Source organism: Drosophila serrata, unplaced genomic scaffold (genome assembly GCF_035046125.1).
Source record: "Drosophila serrata isolate PLE 108 unplaced genomic scaffold, ASM3504612v1 contig_376, whole genome shotgun sequence".
Classification (NCBI taxonomy): Eukaryota; Metazoa; Arthropoda; class Insecta; order Diptera; family Drosophilidae; genus Drosophila; species Drosophila serrata.
In genome coordinates, this window is record NW_028257274.1 from 1,397,997 (window position 1) to 1,413,857 (window position 15,861).

The window sequence follows — 15,861 nt, forward strand, 5'->3', positions numbered from 1 at the left end:
CAGAACCTCCCCCACAACCCCGCTGCTGTTTCAATTCGATGAGGCGCTCATCGAGGACATACCCGGCAAACTACAGTCCAGCACCTTGACAGTGGATAACCTTACAGTAGACTGGCTCAGGAATCGACTCCTGGAACTGGAGGGAGCTGTAAAGGAGTGTCAGGAGAGGCAGCTGAAGATGATTGAGCATGTGAATGGTGGCTCACCAGTGGCCAATGGCAGCATTATTTCTAATGGCAGCAATACATCCAATGGCATTCAGTCCAACAAGGATAGTCAGTGGTAAGAGAAGGTCCTTAAAAATATGATGAGAGAAAGATATATATACATTTCCCTACTAACAGCCGACAGTCCAAGGATCTAAATGCCCTGCGCTGTCAGGAGAAGCAGAAACAAAAGCTGGTGGACATGATCAAGTGTGCCCTGAACGAGGTGGGTTGCGAGGAGCTGCCCTCAGGATGCGATGATCATCTTACCCTCGAGCAGAACTTCATAGAGAATGGCTACAACAATGACCAACAGGTAAGTGTGATCTTATTATAGAAAGGATACATCCCTGGGTTTTGGTTTAGTTTGTAAGCTGTAGGTGGTGAAGGTCTAATCTAATCTAATCTCTTTCTCTCTCTGGATGCCGCCCTCTGTTCATACACATCATACTCATCCATACTCCTTGACAAACATAACACCCATCCTAACCAAGCAGCGTTCCAACTCCACCAGCTCACCTGGGCTGGGTCTCATGAATGAGCTAATGCGTCGTGGTGGGGTTTTAACTCTTCTCCGTGGACGTGGACGCCATTGTAAGCGAAAGTCGACGCCACAGCCGGCCACGCCCATGACACGATCCCGTCAAGGACGCTTCAATAAGATGCAACCACGCTCCCAGAGCCTTGGATCCTTGTCGGTAATTGGGGGTAATGGGGATACCCGGAGTCCTGCACGCTACGAGACCATTACTAACCATCCGTTGCGTTTGGCGGCCAGTGTCCATTATTTGGGTGAGGAGATCTCGCTAGGGTCCACGCCTCCTGCCCTGCCACGCCTGCGCCGTACCCAGTGTTCCATGTTGTGTTTGGGTGAGGATGAGGAGCCACTGGAGCCGTTGCCGGTGGCTACTATAATCTCACCCGCTCCGCTCACCCAGCTAACCGCTGCTGTTCTTACTAACACCAATAACAATCACATCTACGCGGATCTTGAACTGGGCAAGAAGGGTCAGGAGAACAGACAGGAAAGTGATGCAGAGGAAGACGAGCAGTTTCCTTCCGGAAAGAGGGAACAGCAGGTTAAAATAGAGATCAATCAAGCCACAGCGGCGCCACAGAACTCCATCGATGCTCACCTTGACAGGATTGATGAGTTGAATCGTGTTTTGGATGATCGCTTGAAGAGAAATCTCCAGACCAGCGATGATGTGAATGCCATAGAGTCCGCCGAAGAGGGACCAGTGCAATCCCGGAAGATAACCAAAGATCCGGATAGCCACACCAAGCGGAGTTCCAGCTCTAGCTCTGAGTGTCGATCCTCGCAGCTAAGTTCAAAGGATATGGGTGGTCACTCCAAGAAAAGATCACTCTCCTTCACCCAAAAGTCCATTAGTAATATATTCAGTAATCTCAAGGAGTTCTCAAAGAGTCCTTTGGTGAGAATGGGTAAGAGTAGCACCCTCAGCGAGGAACAGGATCCGGAGAAGATCCAGTCCAGCAGTAGTGATTGTCAGACAAACAGCAGCAGTTCCTCCAGTCACAATAATAATAATCACACCAGCAGCAATAGCAATCACAGTGCCTCACAGTCCACGATCATCACCAGCACCATTACCACAACTATAACGACGACTACTACGACAACACCGTCCAAGGAAACCAAGGAGTCAAGACTGAAATTCAAGGTGCCCAAAATCCAAAAGAAATCCAAAGCCATTCGCAACACATTCCGTTCCAAGCTGCTCAACTTTCAGCTGAAACGTTCCAAGCCCTGCAAACAGTGCACCAAGCGAAGACGCATCCATCCCAGCAAGAGTGTCTTTGACTTTGCCCGGGAATTCGAAGGGGATCAGTCGGAGGAATCAACTCGAGAGGATCAATTCTGCAATTGTCCGGGGCAGAAATCCAAGCCATCCGTCCAAATCCAAACCGGTCACAAGGAGCGTCAGTTCGAGTCCAGTTCGGGGGAGCTGGATGAGAACGAGGATGATGATGATCATAACGATAATGAGGATAGCGGCAGTGACGATGTGCTTAGCATGAAGGATCACTGCTACTGTGTGCCCAGCCTGGCGGCCAGTGTGAGTTCCCAGCATCTGCATCTGAATCTCTAGCTGCATTCGTATCCGTATCTGAGAACCAAGAGCATCACTCTTCCACCGTAGCCGAGAGTATCTAAATCAAAACTGGGCGCCATCAGGCGCCACCTTCTCACAGAAACCACATTGCATCGCTTGGCATCGCCTCACATTGCTTGCTCTTTCAATTTTGCATGTTGTTTGATTGAAAATTGCACGTTCCTTTCAATAGTATTGAGAGCATGAGGAAAGAGCTTTATTATCGGACGGTATAAAAATAAAACACAGGGTGACCTTACACACAAATTTATTCTGTGGGGGATAGAGAGATTTAAGAGGTGTGTTCTGGTTTTAGATTTTGTTTTATGATGGTTTTTATAGGATATATAGTTGTCTTTTAGCTTAAAAACCAAAGTTCCTTAGTGAAAATATAAAAATAAATAATATATTTAAGTTTATTTGCAATCTACAAAAAATTATAAACTTAAAAATTAAGAAACCTCTGCATTTGTAGCTTGATAATTATAAATTAATGAAAATTGTGGTGTCTAAATTCTATTAAATATTTTTCTTATTATAATACCTTCATCTAATAATATTGAAAGCAGAACTTATTGTAAGTTAGGAATTGTTTTCAACTCTTCATTCGATTTTTCTTGCCATAACTCCTCAGAAGCGTTTCAATATAAAAGCTTATTATGATAGTTGAAAAACACGTAACCTTTAGATTAGATTAGAAAGTATCTTAAATATGCTTGAAATTTATACGTCGTAAATAAATGACCAAATTTATATAGAATTTGGTATCTAAAACTTTGTGTTTTAAACTTTTAGATACTGTTTAAAGGGTTTTCAACCCCTTAAGAATCAAAAATAAGAAATAAGTATCTTTAAACCAGAATTTAAATGGAAAAACAACTCTATAAATCCTTCCCATCAATAGTTATATATTATTAAAATATTTATTATTAAAAACCCCTAGAAAGAGTATCCCAATTTCGTTAAAACTATAATATATTCCACCCTTCCAATGGCTATATTTACTTGTGCGTGACAGAGACTAAGAGAGAACAAGATCAGGCAAGAGATACAAGTTCAACCAAGAGCATAAAGCGTTTATATATCTTTCAGTTCTCTCCTCGATCTGTTTGGACACCGGGGCCAGGCAGTTGCCATTAATCTGGCCCATTCGAATGTTTGGCGTCTGGTTTTGGCCAGTGAAAAGTGTTCTGACAGAACGACGCGTGACTATTTCAGTTTCCTTTTCGGATTTTCTAAAAGAACAATTGCGCAAGTTCAAGCAGTTTTTTGTAGTAATTTTGTTCCGGGTGGGAGAGATCGATCTACCATGAGCAGCACTGCTTCGGGAAGGAGCAGCATCTATGGTGGAGCCGAGGGTAGTGGCATCTTTGAGACACTTGTCTTTGCCGGTCGCCCAGTGCCACCGGCCCGAAAAAAGCGGCCCAAATCCAAAGTATTTGTGAGTCATCATACGGCACAACCTTGAAAAGTTTGATTTTCCACATTAATGTAGTAACAATATATACATATAGATTTCTGATTTCATTAGCCTTTCTTTGCTTACAGTATTTAATTTATAATTAATTTTTGTATATATTTAATCGTTTGTATCTTTGTTTGAGCTACTGCAACCCACGCATTTCCGCTCCGCATTTGGAAATGTGGAAATGACGCGCTATTTTATTTTTTCACTTGTGTTCTGTCTTCTGCATGCCTTGACACTAATCTTATGCCTAAGACTATGGTATATAGATTTGTTAATTCTCTGGATCTTGCAGATATCTTTATCCACGAATCGTCCGTTGTACGAGGAGGAATGGTTCCATGGCGTCCTGCCTCGGGAGGAAGTGGTTCGATTGCTAAACAACGATGGCGACTTCCTGGTCCGGGAAACCATCCGCAATGAGGAAAGTCAGATTGTGTTGAGTGTCTGCTGGAATGGCCACAAGCACTTCATTGTCCAGACCACCGGTGAGGGTAACTTCCGGTTTGAGGGTCCACCATTTGCCAGCATCCAGGAACTGATTATGCATCAATATCACTCCGAGTTGCCAGTGACGGTCAAGTCGGGAGCTATCCTTAGGCGACCGGTGTGCAGGGAACGCTGGGAACTGAGCAACGATGATGTGGTGCTGCTGGAGAGGATTGGCAGGGTAAATTAACTTATTCATATTCATATTTATTTAGTGCTTCTTATTAATATGTTGCTTGTTTTTTAGGGCAACTTTGGTGATGTTTACAAGGCCAAACTAAAGTCCACAAAACTGGATGTAGCTGTAAAAACCTGCCGCATGACTTTGCCCGATGAACAGAAGCGTAAATTCCTGCAGGAAGGACGTATCCTTAAACAATATGATCATCCAAATATTGTGAAATTAATTGGCATTTGTGTACAAAAGCAGCCGATAATGATTGTGATGGAATTGGTGCTGGGTAGGTTTCAAAATTCTTTGTTTTTTGTATAGAAAATATTTTAACATTGTGTGCTTATCCTTCAAGTCTTTCTTAGATCTTCTTTAATATTATTATTTTTTAAAATTCCATCTTTTCCAGGAGGTTCCCTGCTCACTTATTTACGTAAAAACTCCAATGGCCTTACAAATCGCCAGCAAATGGGCATGTGCAGAGATGCAGCGGCAGGTGAGACTGCTAAAAATCCTACAAAATTTAATTTCAATTACTAATATTATATATTTTATTAATATTATAAAAGGCATGCGTTATCTGGAGTCCAAGAACTGCATTCATCGGGATTTGGCAGCACGTAATTGCCTAGTTGACCTGGAGCACTGTGTAAAGATCTCTGACTTTGGCATGTCACGCGAGGAAGAGGAGTATATAGGTGGGAATCTATTAAGTATAAAACTAATAAAAAGTAAATTTAAATTTAAAATTATATATTTTAAATTAGTATCCGATGGTATGAAGCAAATACCCGTAAAGTGGACAGCTCCGGAGGCCTTAAACTTTGGCAAATACACCTCCCAGTGTGATGTCTGGTCCTATGGCATCCTCATGTGGGAAATCTACTCCAAGGGGGATACACCATACTCCGGCATGAGCAATTCCCGGGCCAGAGAACGCATTGATACGGGTAATAATTATATTTATAATTTATTTATAAACATAATACTGATTTAAACTTTCGCTTAGAAGGATATCGCATGCCAACGCCAGAGAATACACCAGCGGAAATGTATCGCCTGATGCTCAAGTGTTGGGCAGCGGATGCCGAATCCCGGCCGCATTTCGATGAGATCTATAATGTGGTGGATGCCCTGATCCTGCGCCTGGACAACAGCCACTGAGAGAGCATCCATCCAAAAAACGTCCCTTAGCATACTCAATGTAGGTTTAGTCAGCGCTTTTAAAGTACGTCATGTCCAAGGGAAGGACTTAACAACGAGATGCCTGTATTTATGAGATAACGAATTATACTATACATTTTACCACATAAAATAATATTTATAAAGAGACGAAATATATATATATATTTTCTAGCCATGTAATTGTAAATTTCGTATCGTACTAAGTGTGTTTGTCTGACTGATCCTGATTGTGTATGTATGTAATGAATCCTTAATGTGCCAAAAACCGCAAAGAGATCTTAAAAAACGAAAAATAAAAACAATACAAAATATAAAGATGATATTGTGTGTCTGCTGGAAGAACGAACTGCATTATAGTCCTAAGCTTGTGAATTTCTATATTCTTAGTTGTTTGTGTTTTGAGTTAAGTATCCTTATGAAATCCTTACGTTGGTCAATTCATTTCTAGACTCTGTATTTTATGTATATTTATTTACGCCTAATTTACATTTCTACTTCGACTACGATTATAGTTTACATACCCATAAGCCACTAAGCTCTAAGTTTTAAGTTTTTTGAATAAATCATATGTGTACTATATACACTATAGATATATATATATATATATATATAGAGAAAAGATCCGTTTACGATTTGACTTCTTGGGTCAGGGCCATTGGGACATCGGAGAACTGCACTTTGGCATAGAACTTCTTGAGCTCATCCCTCAGCTCCATACTGTGCGACCAGTCCACAGTTTCACACACCACCTTCACCTCCACAGTGTAGATGTCCCTTAGCCAGGCTCTCTCATGCATAATATCCTTGATGGAGACACCAACGCGATAAAGCAGAGCGCACAGATCATTAATGCCGCCAGGACGATCGCTGACCTCCACATTGAACTTGACCAGGCGACCCACAGCGGCCAGTCCTCGCTCCAAACAGCGTCCAAAGACAGTGGTATCTATGTTGCCGCCACATAAAAGGATCACAACTCTGGAGAAGAAGGATTTAAATTCATAAATTGTGTAATAATATATTGAATTCACACTCACTTCTTTCCCTTAAGCTCATCCAACTGACCAGCTAAAATGGCAGCTAAGGCTGCTCCACCTGCTCCCTCGACCACACACTTTTCCTCCTCCACCAGCCGGAGAATGGCCACTGCAATCCATTCCTCCTTGACCACCACCATGCGATCGATGAGTGGCTTGGCCGTGGCAAAGGCATTATAGCCAACTTTGGGCACAGCCAAACCATCGGCCAGGGTGTTCTTGATAGGAGTGTGAATGGGGCCATTATTCTCCAAGGCTCTCGAGAAACTGGCGCACTTCTCAGACTCCACACCCTTTGAAATATTTAAATAAATATTAAAGAAACAACTAAGAAGAATATTTAGAATGCTCACAATAATTTTAGTGTTGGGAGAAATAGCCTTCACAGCAGTGGCAATGCCTGCAATAAGACCACCTCCTCCCACAGGAACCACCACGGCATCCAGATCTGGAACTTGCTCTAGAATCTCCAGACCAATGGTACCCTGTCCTGCCATTATATGCGGATGATCGTAGCCATTCACATAGAGCAAACCCTCATCGCGGGACATACGCAACGCCAGAGACTTGGCCTCACCCATATCATTGCCATCGACAATGACCCGGGCCTTGAATTTGCGACACTTCTGGATCTTCATAATTGTGGCTGCCTTGGGCATAACCACGGTAACCGGGATATTAAGCTTCCAGCCATGATAGCACAAAGCCTGGGCATGATTGCCCAAGGAGGCACTAATCACACCCTTTTTCTTCTGCTCCTCGGTGAGTGATAACAAGGCATAGCGTGCGCCACGCTCCTTGAAGCTGTCAAGAAAATAAATTTGCTTGTCAGTCGTCATGGCGATCATGAAATCAAAAATCAATTAGCAACAGTTATTAATTTGCCCCATCGAACCATATCGGCCAATTAACACTTATCTTATCGAATCTTGGCCAAAATGTATAGCCAAAATTTTACGCGCCCCTTTCAATCATTTAATCATAATAGAGAATTACAAAAAGCTAGTGAACTGTTGTATACATTAACAAATAATGGAAAAATACATTATAATGCAAGTGTAGACAGTAGCTTATCAGTTGAAATTTTAAATTAAACCTCCAGACAATAATTAATATGCAGCTAAGCTCTAGATTATAATCATTAAAATACAATAATTAAGCACAAGTAAAATGCTCTTTGGACCTGAATTTCCCATCAATAATATAAGTAAATAAAGAAAATAATTCATTGAATTAATCATTTTGTAATTTATGTGTATTAGTTGGGTAAATAAAAAAAAGTTTAAATAATAAAAACTTTAACAGGAAACCCCGTTCTATAAAGTTTATATAAACCTATTAATGAGGTCATTAAATTCGACTATTAGATTGTTCCAAAATTAGTATTCTTTATCGGAACAATAATGGATGTTAGCATGCTTTTTTCTGGTCTTATGACAAATGAAAACTAAAACAATAAAAATAGTATTTTCCATAAATTCAGAAATATATCAAAAGAAATGGAAAACACTAATAAGTTTTTAGTGAAACTATGAATTCTTTGAAGGGGTTCTAACAGCTGTATAATTTCTTAAATAAATCCTAATAAATTTCTATATATTTCATATATATGATATTCCAACTCAGAAATTTTTATAAAAGTATTATTTTACTCAGAAGCTTGTAAACCAGTGAAGAAATCATTTCCGACCCTATAAATCATATATATGTATTATTGATCAGCATTAAAAGCCGAATCAATTTAGCCGTTTTCGGAAGAAAAATACAATTTTTAAATTTTTTCAAATTTTTTATAAGGGACATTGGTAAAATTGTCAAAAAAAAAAGACAAAAATTTTAATTTTTTTAACTCTTTAAATGAGTAAGCAGTTTTGTTAACCTAATGAAAACTAATATAGGAACGCTTTCCGAATTGAAATTAATAATTTTTTTGGCTTAGTTATGAGTTTTTTAAACTTTGATTTGGGGAAAAAATTGTCATATGAAAATTTCGTAAAAGTTGGTTTAAAAATTCGACTATTTTAGAATTAGTAATTGCAAACTGTAATGTTTTACAAGCATTGACTTCAAGAAAACTTTCTTTCTTGTTCTATATATTTCCTATACATGTTTCCCCCACAACTTACCTGCCCGTGAATTGCAGGAAATCCTTCTTCAAATACAAATCCATGCCATAAAGTTCCGATGATGTGGATTTCTGTAATTTACTCTCACATTATAGGAAATATCCCATAAAATAATATAACATATATACATATATAGAAATATAATACCGGACAAGGAGTACGCTCCACTCCACCACGTATAAGAAAAGCCGCTGATGTCACATCATGGAAGGATATTCTCTGAGGATTGTCCGGATTACAGAACGGATCTATGATCTTCTCCACTCCGCCGGAGACATGTATGGGTCTCTTCAGATCCTCCACCTTGCCATTCTCGGTCGAACCGTTGGTTTTGGTTGTTGAATCATTCTCTTCCTGGGGTGTATCCGTAATCACTGCCTGGGACATGGTTTTAGCTTTCTGATTTCACTTTTTCTGAGGATAACCGCTGATGTTGACTGCTTGCTGAATACTGCTGAATGCGACAATAACTGAAACTGGTATATATAGCCGCCGGAAAATGGATGAGGAGACTGTATTGGCGGACTGGTCGTAAAAATACGGCACCTTTGCCGTACCGATTGCCGGCTGGTCACTTTATGGGACCTGGCCTGACGACGACCTGATAAGGTTATGCCGGCAAACAATAACAACGATAACGTTTCGTTTGTACTTGCTATTTTCCCTCTGTTTTATTTTTTTGGCAACATCATCGGAACTATTCGAACCCTCTCAGTGGGGAAACAAGTCCAAAGAATTGGGTAGTTGGTTTATATCTCACATAATACGGGTCAAAATCGATAAGAGTGTGTATTATAGTGTTATCTACGCTTAGAAACAGTGGAAATTTTTAAGGATTCTTCTAGTTTTTAGTTAAGTTTGATTTTGTAAACTAAAACAAAATAAAAAGAATGAATTAAACTACTCATTAGGATTTATTTTAATTGTAATTACAGGCTCTGTGCAGCTTCAGTTCTTTTACATATTTTGCTCTTTGGTATTATTCCCTTTGATATTAGAACTAATGTTTTTTGTCTTTAACTAAGACTGCATAATTTCTATATTGATATTTATTTTATTATCATAAATTTTAAGTAATCTTACCTTTTTATATATGCTATATAATTTAAAACAATTATTTATTCCTTGCACCATGCTATAATTCCCAACTTAAGAGTTGGTATACCTTAAATATTAATGCAAATGTTTAAGCTAATTTGTTAAACATCTGTCTATAATAAAAGTTTAGTTTCAATTATTTACCACCTTTTCTTATATAATTCTTTCATTTATTTTGGGTTTTAAATTATTCCCTTACAAATTGCATACTAAAAAATAAATGCAATTACAGTAGAGTATTAATATTAATGTTAGTCCAACAATCCATAACATATTTACTAATTGCAACCACAAAATTCATGCACGAGCCCCCAAAAACTGGTGTCGTAATTAAAAAACAAAAACTGATAAGACTTTGAATTCGTAGGCACGCCCATTTTATTATTGCCAAAATAACAAGGCCTTATCTAATCCGCGCCGTAATTAAAATGGAACGAGAAGCTACCAAAACAACAACTAGGGGTTAAAGGCCAGCCAATTGGCCGGATTGGTGACCGTCATTTGCTCCACTTGCTCCACAGTTACGCCGCGGGCAAACATTCGTGGCAAAATATTGGTGTGAATATGGTGATAGCCATGACCGCCATAGGAAGTCTATATATAGAAAGAGATATAGAGTTAGAAAATATATTTATAAAATCGAGATAATTTTAGCTTTACCAATCGATGTTTTGTATGGATGTCGTGGGACATGAGCAGCTTGTCCACCAGGCCCTCATTCATGAGCTTAATCAGATTATCGATACGTTGGCCATCGGAGATCATGTCCACATTGGTGTTCAACTGATAGAAGGAGCACTCGGTGCCAAAGAGATCATACTGGATATAGCAGCCCAGCTTGGCAAACTCCAACAACTCATCCAAGTCGAAGATGGTGCCTAGAAGATAGGGAATTTGTATATATAATATAGAAGTATGTAGGAGTCAGACTTACGATCCAAATGAGACATGACACACTTGTCAGCCCTGCCACCTGCCTCCAAGTACAGACGCATGATCTCAAAGGGTGCCTGGGTCACGCGATGCGGATGCATGGAAACACCACAGCCCAGGACCTCCTGGATCTCACCAGCTGCCTTGATGCAATGTTTTTCGAAATCTGAAGAGAATAATTAACAAATGAGAAATGAAATACAGACTCAACATTATAATTCCTCACCATGAATGGGATAGACACTGGCCACTTCGCCTATAAAGCCACACTTGACCATCTTGCCATTAACCTCCTGACCCGTAATAATATCCTTGGAGTACAAATCACTCAATTGCTCTACACTCAAGCTGGCATGACTGGCATCCTGCATGGCATGGATATAGTGACCTGTACCGGCTATAAAATGCACACCTGTGCTCTTGGCCAGCTCCACAATGAACTCCAGATTGCGTTTCAAGCCATAACTGCTATTCTCCACGATACTACCACCACCATGTTTCTTGTAGAGCAGCACATCCTTCTTGGCAGCCTCCAGAGCATCTCCATCATAGAACCTCACGTTCTCCTTGCTGGAATATGGATACAGACGGACATAGCCCAGGGTGGACATGCTAATCTTGGCCTTGAGTTCGCTCTCAAAGTCCGGAGGAGGTGGACGATAAAAGTGCTCGAAATCCAGAGCCACATGCTCATGGGTCAGAGTACGACCCAGAAGGTTGGGGGTAATGGTACCCAGAACTTAATAGAGGAGAGAGAGTAGAAAATTTTAATATTTGATGAGCAAAGATAAGAACCAGAGTATCAGCTTATCTCTGTAACTCACCGGTTTGCACAGTCGACATCTTGGCAGCTTCTCAATGTGGGTCACCTCTCGTTTTTGCTCCAGAGATATTTTTTAAGATCAACCGAATGCTTTGAAAGACAGAGGAGAACTGATCTTGCAGCTCAGAGAGTTGTCGGTTCTTTGGGTTGAAGTTCCTCACCAGGCTGGGAGATAAATGTTTACAGTTGCTTTTCGCTTTCTTATCTGGAAAATATATGTATTTTATTGCGCACAATCACTTGAGAGATTGCAATGGCTTTGTTGACTGCCTCCATTAGATCTCATTATAAAGAATTAAAGTCAATTTGAAATGCTAAATAAGAGCAGGTGATCCATTAACATTTAAGCAAAACATTTCTCCATTAAAAATAAGACAACGCACATTTGTGTTTTTTTATATTTCTCAGAATAATTCTCTTTATTAGTTCCATTTCTTTCCGTGTTTTTTTTGTTTTCTTTTGTATTTTCTTTTTAATTTTACTTAGGTTTAAGTTTATCAGTTTTAGCGATTTCTCATTTATCAGATATACAGATATAGTCTATATATATATACTCATTTATACTTAAGATATATTTTGTTGTTGTTATTTTTACGACATTGCTGCTGCTGCTGCATCATTCATTAACTGTTATATCTTGTATATATATATATATATATATCTTGTTTATATATATTTTCCTTCGATTTTCCTTAGATCTACGCATTCATTAATAGATTTGCCTTTCGCGAAGAATCTGCCAAATATTTGAAATTGTTGCTTGCATTATATCTCTCTTTTTGTTTCCATTTCGATATATATATTCTATTACCGATCCAAAACCTTTTCCTTTTTTGTAGCATTATGAATTGATTAGTTGTATTATTGTGTTTGATTACAAATTATTATAACGAAATAAGCACACACAAAAATGTCATTATTATTATTTTTACAATTTACTTGCTGAGTTTAGGTAGTTACTGAGTTTTACTTTTGAACACTTGCTGTGACTTTAGTTAAGGTTTTTATAACTATTGCATGAACGAACCAACCATTTTACTGCGAAGCTGATCCCCAGAGCCACTGAATCCTTTCTTCTCTCCACCAGATCAACCATTATCCTCGATCTTTATCCTTGTTTCTATTCTACTTAGCACCTTGGCTTGGCTTGGCTTCTTGGGTTTTGGTTTGTTTTTTATGGGAAAGCAGAAAGAATGGAGGAATCTCTTTTGCCAAATGAAGTTGAACAAATAAAACATGCAAATTGTTTTTAAAAATTATATAATCGCCATTTATTGAACATTATCTCATTATCTCTTTTAGTTAGCTATATAAATCTTGAAGTTAATTTTGGGTTTTTATTTCTCTTTCTCTGGTTTTTCGTACTGAATTTTGTTGTGGTTGCTCTTGTTTTTATCTTCTATTCTTTTTTATTGTATTTGTTTATGCATTTGTTTAAGTTTAATTAAAATAGTTGTTGCTCTTATATACGCTCAGATCTGAGGCTCATATATATATATAGGTATATATGCATGTATATATATATCTATTTCTATTTAGATTTTCTAGCTTTACCATTTCTGTGTTAAATATATGTTCACTGTTACCACCTCCATTTATCGTTCGCTCTATCAATCTTCTCACCTGGCCGCAGATATTCTTCGCATTTAATTACAAATTACACGTTAGTACAATATTTATATACGCATAAAGTGGCTGTAGATAGATTGGATGCATTCATAAGGTTCATAATAATAATATCCCATTCATACGCTTATGTCAACTAATTTCGTTTCGTTTCCGTTTCCGCTTCTCCTCCATTCTACAAAACAGTGTTTACACATATTCCAAAAAAGTAAAAATCAAACAATGATCAAATTCGGCTAGCAATTGCAAAAGATTTAACACAAATAGAGTTTCTTTTTCATTTTGGCGGAACAAGATCCGGGTGGATGGGTTCTCGATCAGGATCAGGATTCAGGATCAGGTTCGGGTTTATATGTGTGTTTGTGTGGCTTGATTAGATTATAAGCGCAAAAGTGACTAAGAGGTGTGCACACAAAAAAAAAGTATATATATATATAATTAATAATTAATGGTAATGGTAAATATTATTAATAAGAAACTACTAGAATAAACGTTGGTTGGTTAATAATAATAAAAGTTTTTGTTTATTTACGCTTAGTTTTATAATTATTATTTGCCTTTTCACTTTACTCTTATTTTTTTGTTGTCGTTAAACATATAAACACAATTTCAACTAAAAGCACACTAAAGCATTGTAAATTATGGTAAATTATTTTAAAATTATTTTAAAATGAAAACCTACAACTATGCAAAGAATACAGAAACTTGGTTCAAGTAAATATTATTACTTTTATTTATCATTTAAAGTTATTACTGAAACATTTTGTAAACTGTGCTGAACTTTTGTATTGTTAATTCTCTTTTAAAACTCTTTTCCCCCTTGTTGTGTGTGGTGTACAATTTTACTAATTAATTTTAAAGGTTTTTGTTTTTATAATGCATTAAATTATGATATACGTATAAGTGTAAAGTGTTTGTGGTGTTTGCCTTTTTGTTTATGGTGGAAAAAATTAAAAATTATAATGACATTTTGCTGTTCTTGTTGCCCTAATATCTTGCATTCTTTTTGTTTATTATCTTGCTCTGTACACTTGATTTTCATCTTTTGTTAGTAATTAAATATTGAAGTCGGTTTCTAGTTGAAGTTTTGTTGATTTCCTCTCATTTTCAACTTTCTGATTTTGTACAATTCAAATGTTTTTTGACTACGGCTGGACTTTGACTATTGCTGGATTGCTTTGTTCTGGAATCTATGGAGCCTAAAGAGGATCTCTAGGATCTAGGGACCCGCTTCAGGATCGGATTCCTCCAATCAACCCGTAGCTAGCCTTGCCTCTGGTGACCCAAAGGCACTTGGCTAACTAGAGACTGATCTGGTTCTGCCAGTAATCAATTTCTTATCTCAAAATTGTGGAGAAAGGCGTTTGGTTAAAGGCGAGTGTTTGGTGTCGGCTTTTATTTTGCTTCCTGCGAAGGGATAACGATTTCACTCAGTTCTGTGTGTGTTGGTTTGGTCGTGAGGGATTTTCTTGAATTTTCCTGTTGTTTTTTAATTGTAGAATCAAAATTTATTGCAATATTTCCATTTGTTGTTATTGATAAGTTTTTAGATTTACTTAAAATTTTGTTTTTTGATTTTTTTTTTCATTTTGTTTGTTTTTTAAGGTTTTTTTAGAGGGGGTTAACAACAAAATTTATTGCTAGATTTAAATTTATATTTGCATAGGTGTAAATTGGTTTTGAATAAAAATTGTAAATTATTTACTACAAAATGAAGAGAAAGCGGAAATAAAAACTGTTTGCTTGTTGTGTGTGTGTGTTTTTAATATAAACAAAGAAAAACTAAATAACGCTTAAAGCAATAAAGAAATCTAAAGATGAACCATATATATTTATTGTGTGTATATTTTGCATTTTTTATTCTTTTTTGTGTTTGCAGATTTTTCTTTCGATCTTTCTATATTTATAGAATATGTGTTGTTTTTTTAGCTGTTTGTTTTTTAGTTAAATCTTTCGCCTTAACGTGCATAAACCCAAAAAAGAAAACTATACATGTAAGCCTACCAGTTATGTAGATGTAGTAGAGATATAGTTTAATATTATGCATATAAATGTATATAATTCATCGGAAAAAATAATAATAAAAATTAAAATCAATTCAATTTTTTATGTTAGAGGGGCAGGGATAAGGAGTGGAGGTTTTTGGGGGGTTCAAAAATGGTAAAACGTAAAACGAAGAAAAAACGCCGCTTGCACTGCATTTGCCTGCTTTGATTCACTAATTAATTATACATAATTATATATTTATATATCTCTAAATTAGGGAGTTGTTATGCTCCAAGTTGCTTTACACTAAACGCGCCCTGCTCTTGCTCTCTCTCTCCCTTAACTCTCTCCTCGCTCGCACAAATTCTCTTTCTCGCACTTTTTATTGGCTTGGCGTGGTCTTGGTTTTTTTTAGCAAACTGTTTTTAAGGAGCTCTCTCTTTTACACAATTGCGTTATTCTTGGTTTCTTTTCTTCAGGTTGTTTTGTTTTTGTTTTCCTTTTTTTTACATTTTTTTGTTTTTGTTTTTATGGTGAGGGTTTTGTTGTTTTTTTACGCTTAAATTTTTGCATATTTTTTTCTTTGCTTTTTACTCTC

At 37.5% G+C, this 15,861-nt stretch overlaps 3 protein-coding genes across 23 annotated transcripts in view; 1 reads left to right on the plus strand and 2 right to left on the minus strand.

Annotated features, from left to right (window-relative positions):
- FER (tyrosine-protein kinase Fer) overlaps window positions 1-6,253 on the plus strand; it is a 32,890-nt gene extending 26,637 nt beyond the window's left edge. For 2 of the 21 annotated variants that reach the window (XM_020957486.2, XM_020957471.2), the window contains exons 6-14: window positions 4-282; window positions 345-522; window positions 704-2,287; window positions 4,084-4,458; window positions 4,525-4,738; window positions 4,859-4,945; window positions 5,019-5,147; window positions 5,217-5,399; window positions 5,459-6,253. In XM_020957486.2, the coding sequence (XP_020813145.2) occupies window positions 4-282; window positions 345-522; window positions 704-2,287; window positions 4,084-4,458; window positions 4,525-4,738; window positions 4,859-4,945; window positions 5,019-5,147; window positions 5,217-5,399; window positions 5,459-5,613 (3,184 nt within the window). In that variant the 3' untranslated portion in view covers window positions 5,614-6,253. Of the gene's footprint in view, window positions 1-3; window positions 283-344; window positions 523-700; window positions 3,765-4,083; window positions 4,459-4,524; window positions 4,739-4,858; window positions 4,946-5,018; window positions 5,148-5,216; window positions 5,400-5,458 lie in introns of those variants that run through there. The other 19 variants (XM_086839640.1, XM_020957478.2, XM_086839638.1 and 16 more) reach the window with 10 other exon arrangements.
- On the minus strand, window positions 6,072-9,341 carry Srr (Serine racemase). The gene is made up of 5 exons (XM_020957528.2): window positions 8,945-9,341; window positions 8,798-8,868; window positions 7,025-7,475; window positions 6,672-6,964; window positions 6,072-6,612 (listed from the first exon to the last, which is right to left on the minus strand). Exons 1-5 carry the CDS (start codon window positions 9,182-9,184, stop codon window positions 6,261-6,263), a joined length of 1,407 nt encoding a protein of 468 aa, XP_020813187.2. The 5' UTR covers window positions 9,185-9,341; the 3' UTR covers window positions 6,072-6,260.
- Window positions 9,342-10,243: 902 nt separating this feature from the next.
- Window positions 10,244-12,042, minus strand: LOC110191091 (phosphotriesterase-related protein). Its single transcript, XM_020961835.2, has 5 exons — window positions 11,653-12,042; window positions 11,055-11,567; window positions 10,830-10,994; window positions 10,556-10,773; window positions 10,244-10,489 (listed from the first exon to the last, which is right to left on the minus strand). Exons 1-5 carry the CDS (start codon window positions 11,669-11,671, stop codon window positions 10,352-10,354), a joined length of 1,053 nt encoding a protein of 350 aa, XP_020817494.2. The 5' UTR covers window positions 11,672-12,042; the 3' UTR covers window positions 10,244-10,351.
- Window positions 12,043-15,861: the final 3,819 nt, after the last annotated feature.

Excerpts from the sequence above, each read along its gene's own strand:
- Srr (XM_020957528.2), bottom strand. The coding sequence starts at position 9,184 with ATGTCCCAGGCAGTGATTACGGATACACCCCAGGAAGAGAATGATTCA. Across the intron at positions 8,869-8,944 it reads TGGAGCGTACTCCTTGTCCG|AAATCCACATCATCGGAACT; the intron begins GTATTATATTTC and ends AGTAAATTACAG. Across the intron at positions 7,476-8,797 it reads TTCCTGCAATTCACGGGCAG|CTTCAAGGAGCGTGGCGCAC; the intron begins GTAAGTTGTGGG and ends TTTTCTTGACAG.
- LOC110191091 (XM_020961835.2), bottom strand. Across the intron at positions 10,774-10,829 it reads TGTCATGTCTCATTTGGATC|GCACCATCTTCGACTTGGAT; the intron begins GTAAGTCTGACT and ends CCTATCTTCTAG. Across the intron at positions 10,490-10,555 it reads TCCATACAAAACATCGATTG|ACTTCCTATGGCGGTCATGG; the intron begins GTAAAGCTAAAA and ends TTCTATATATAG.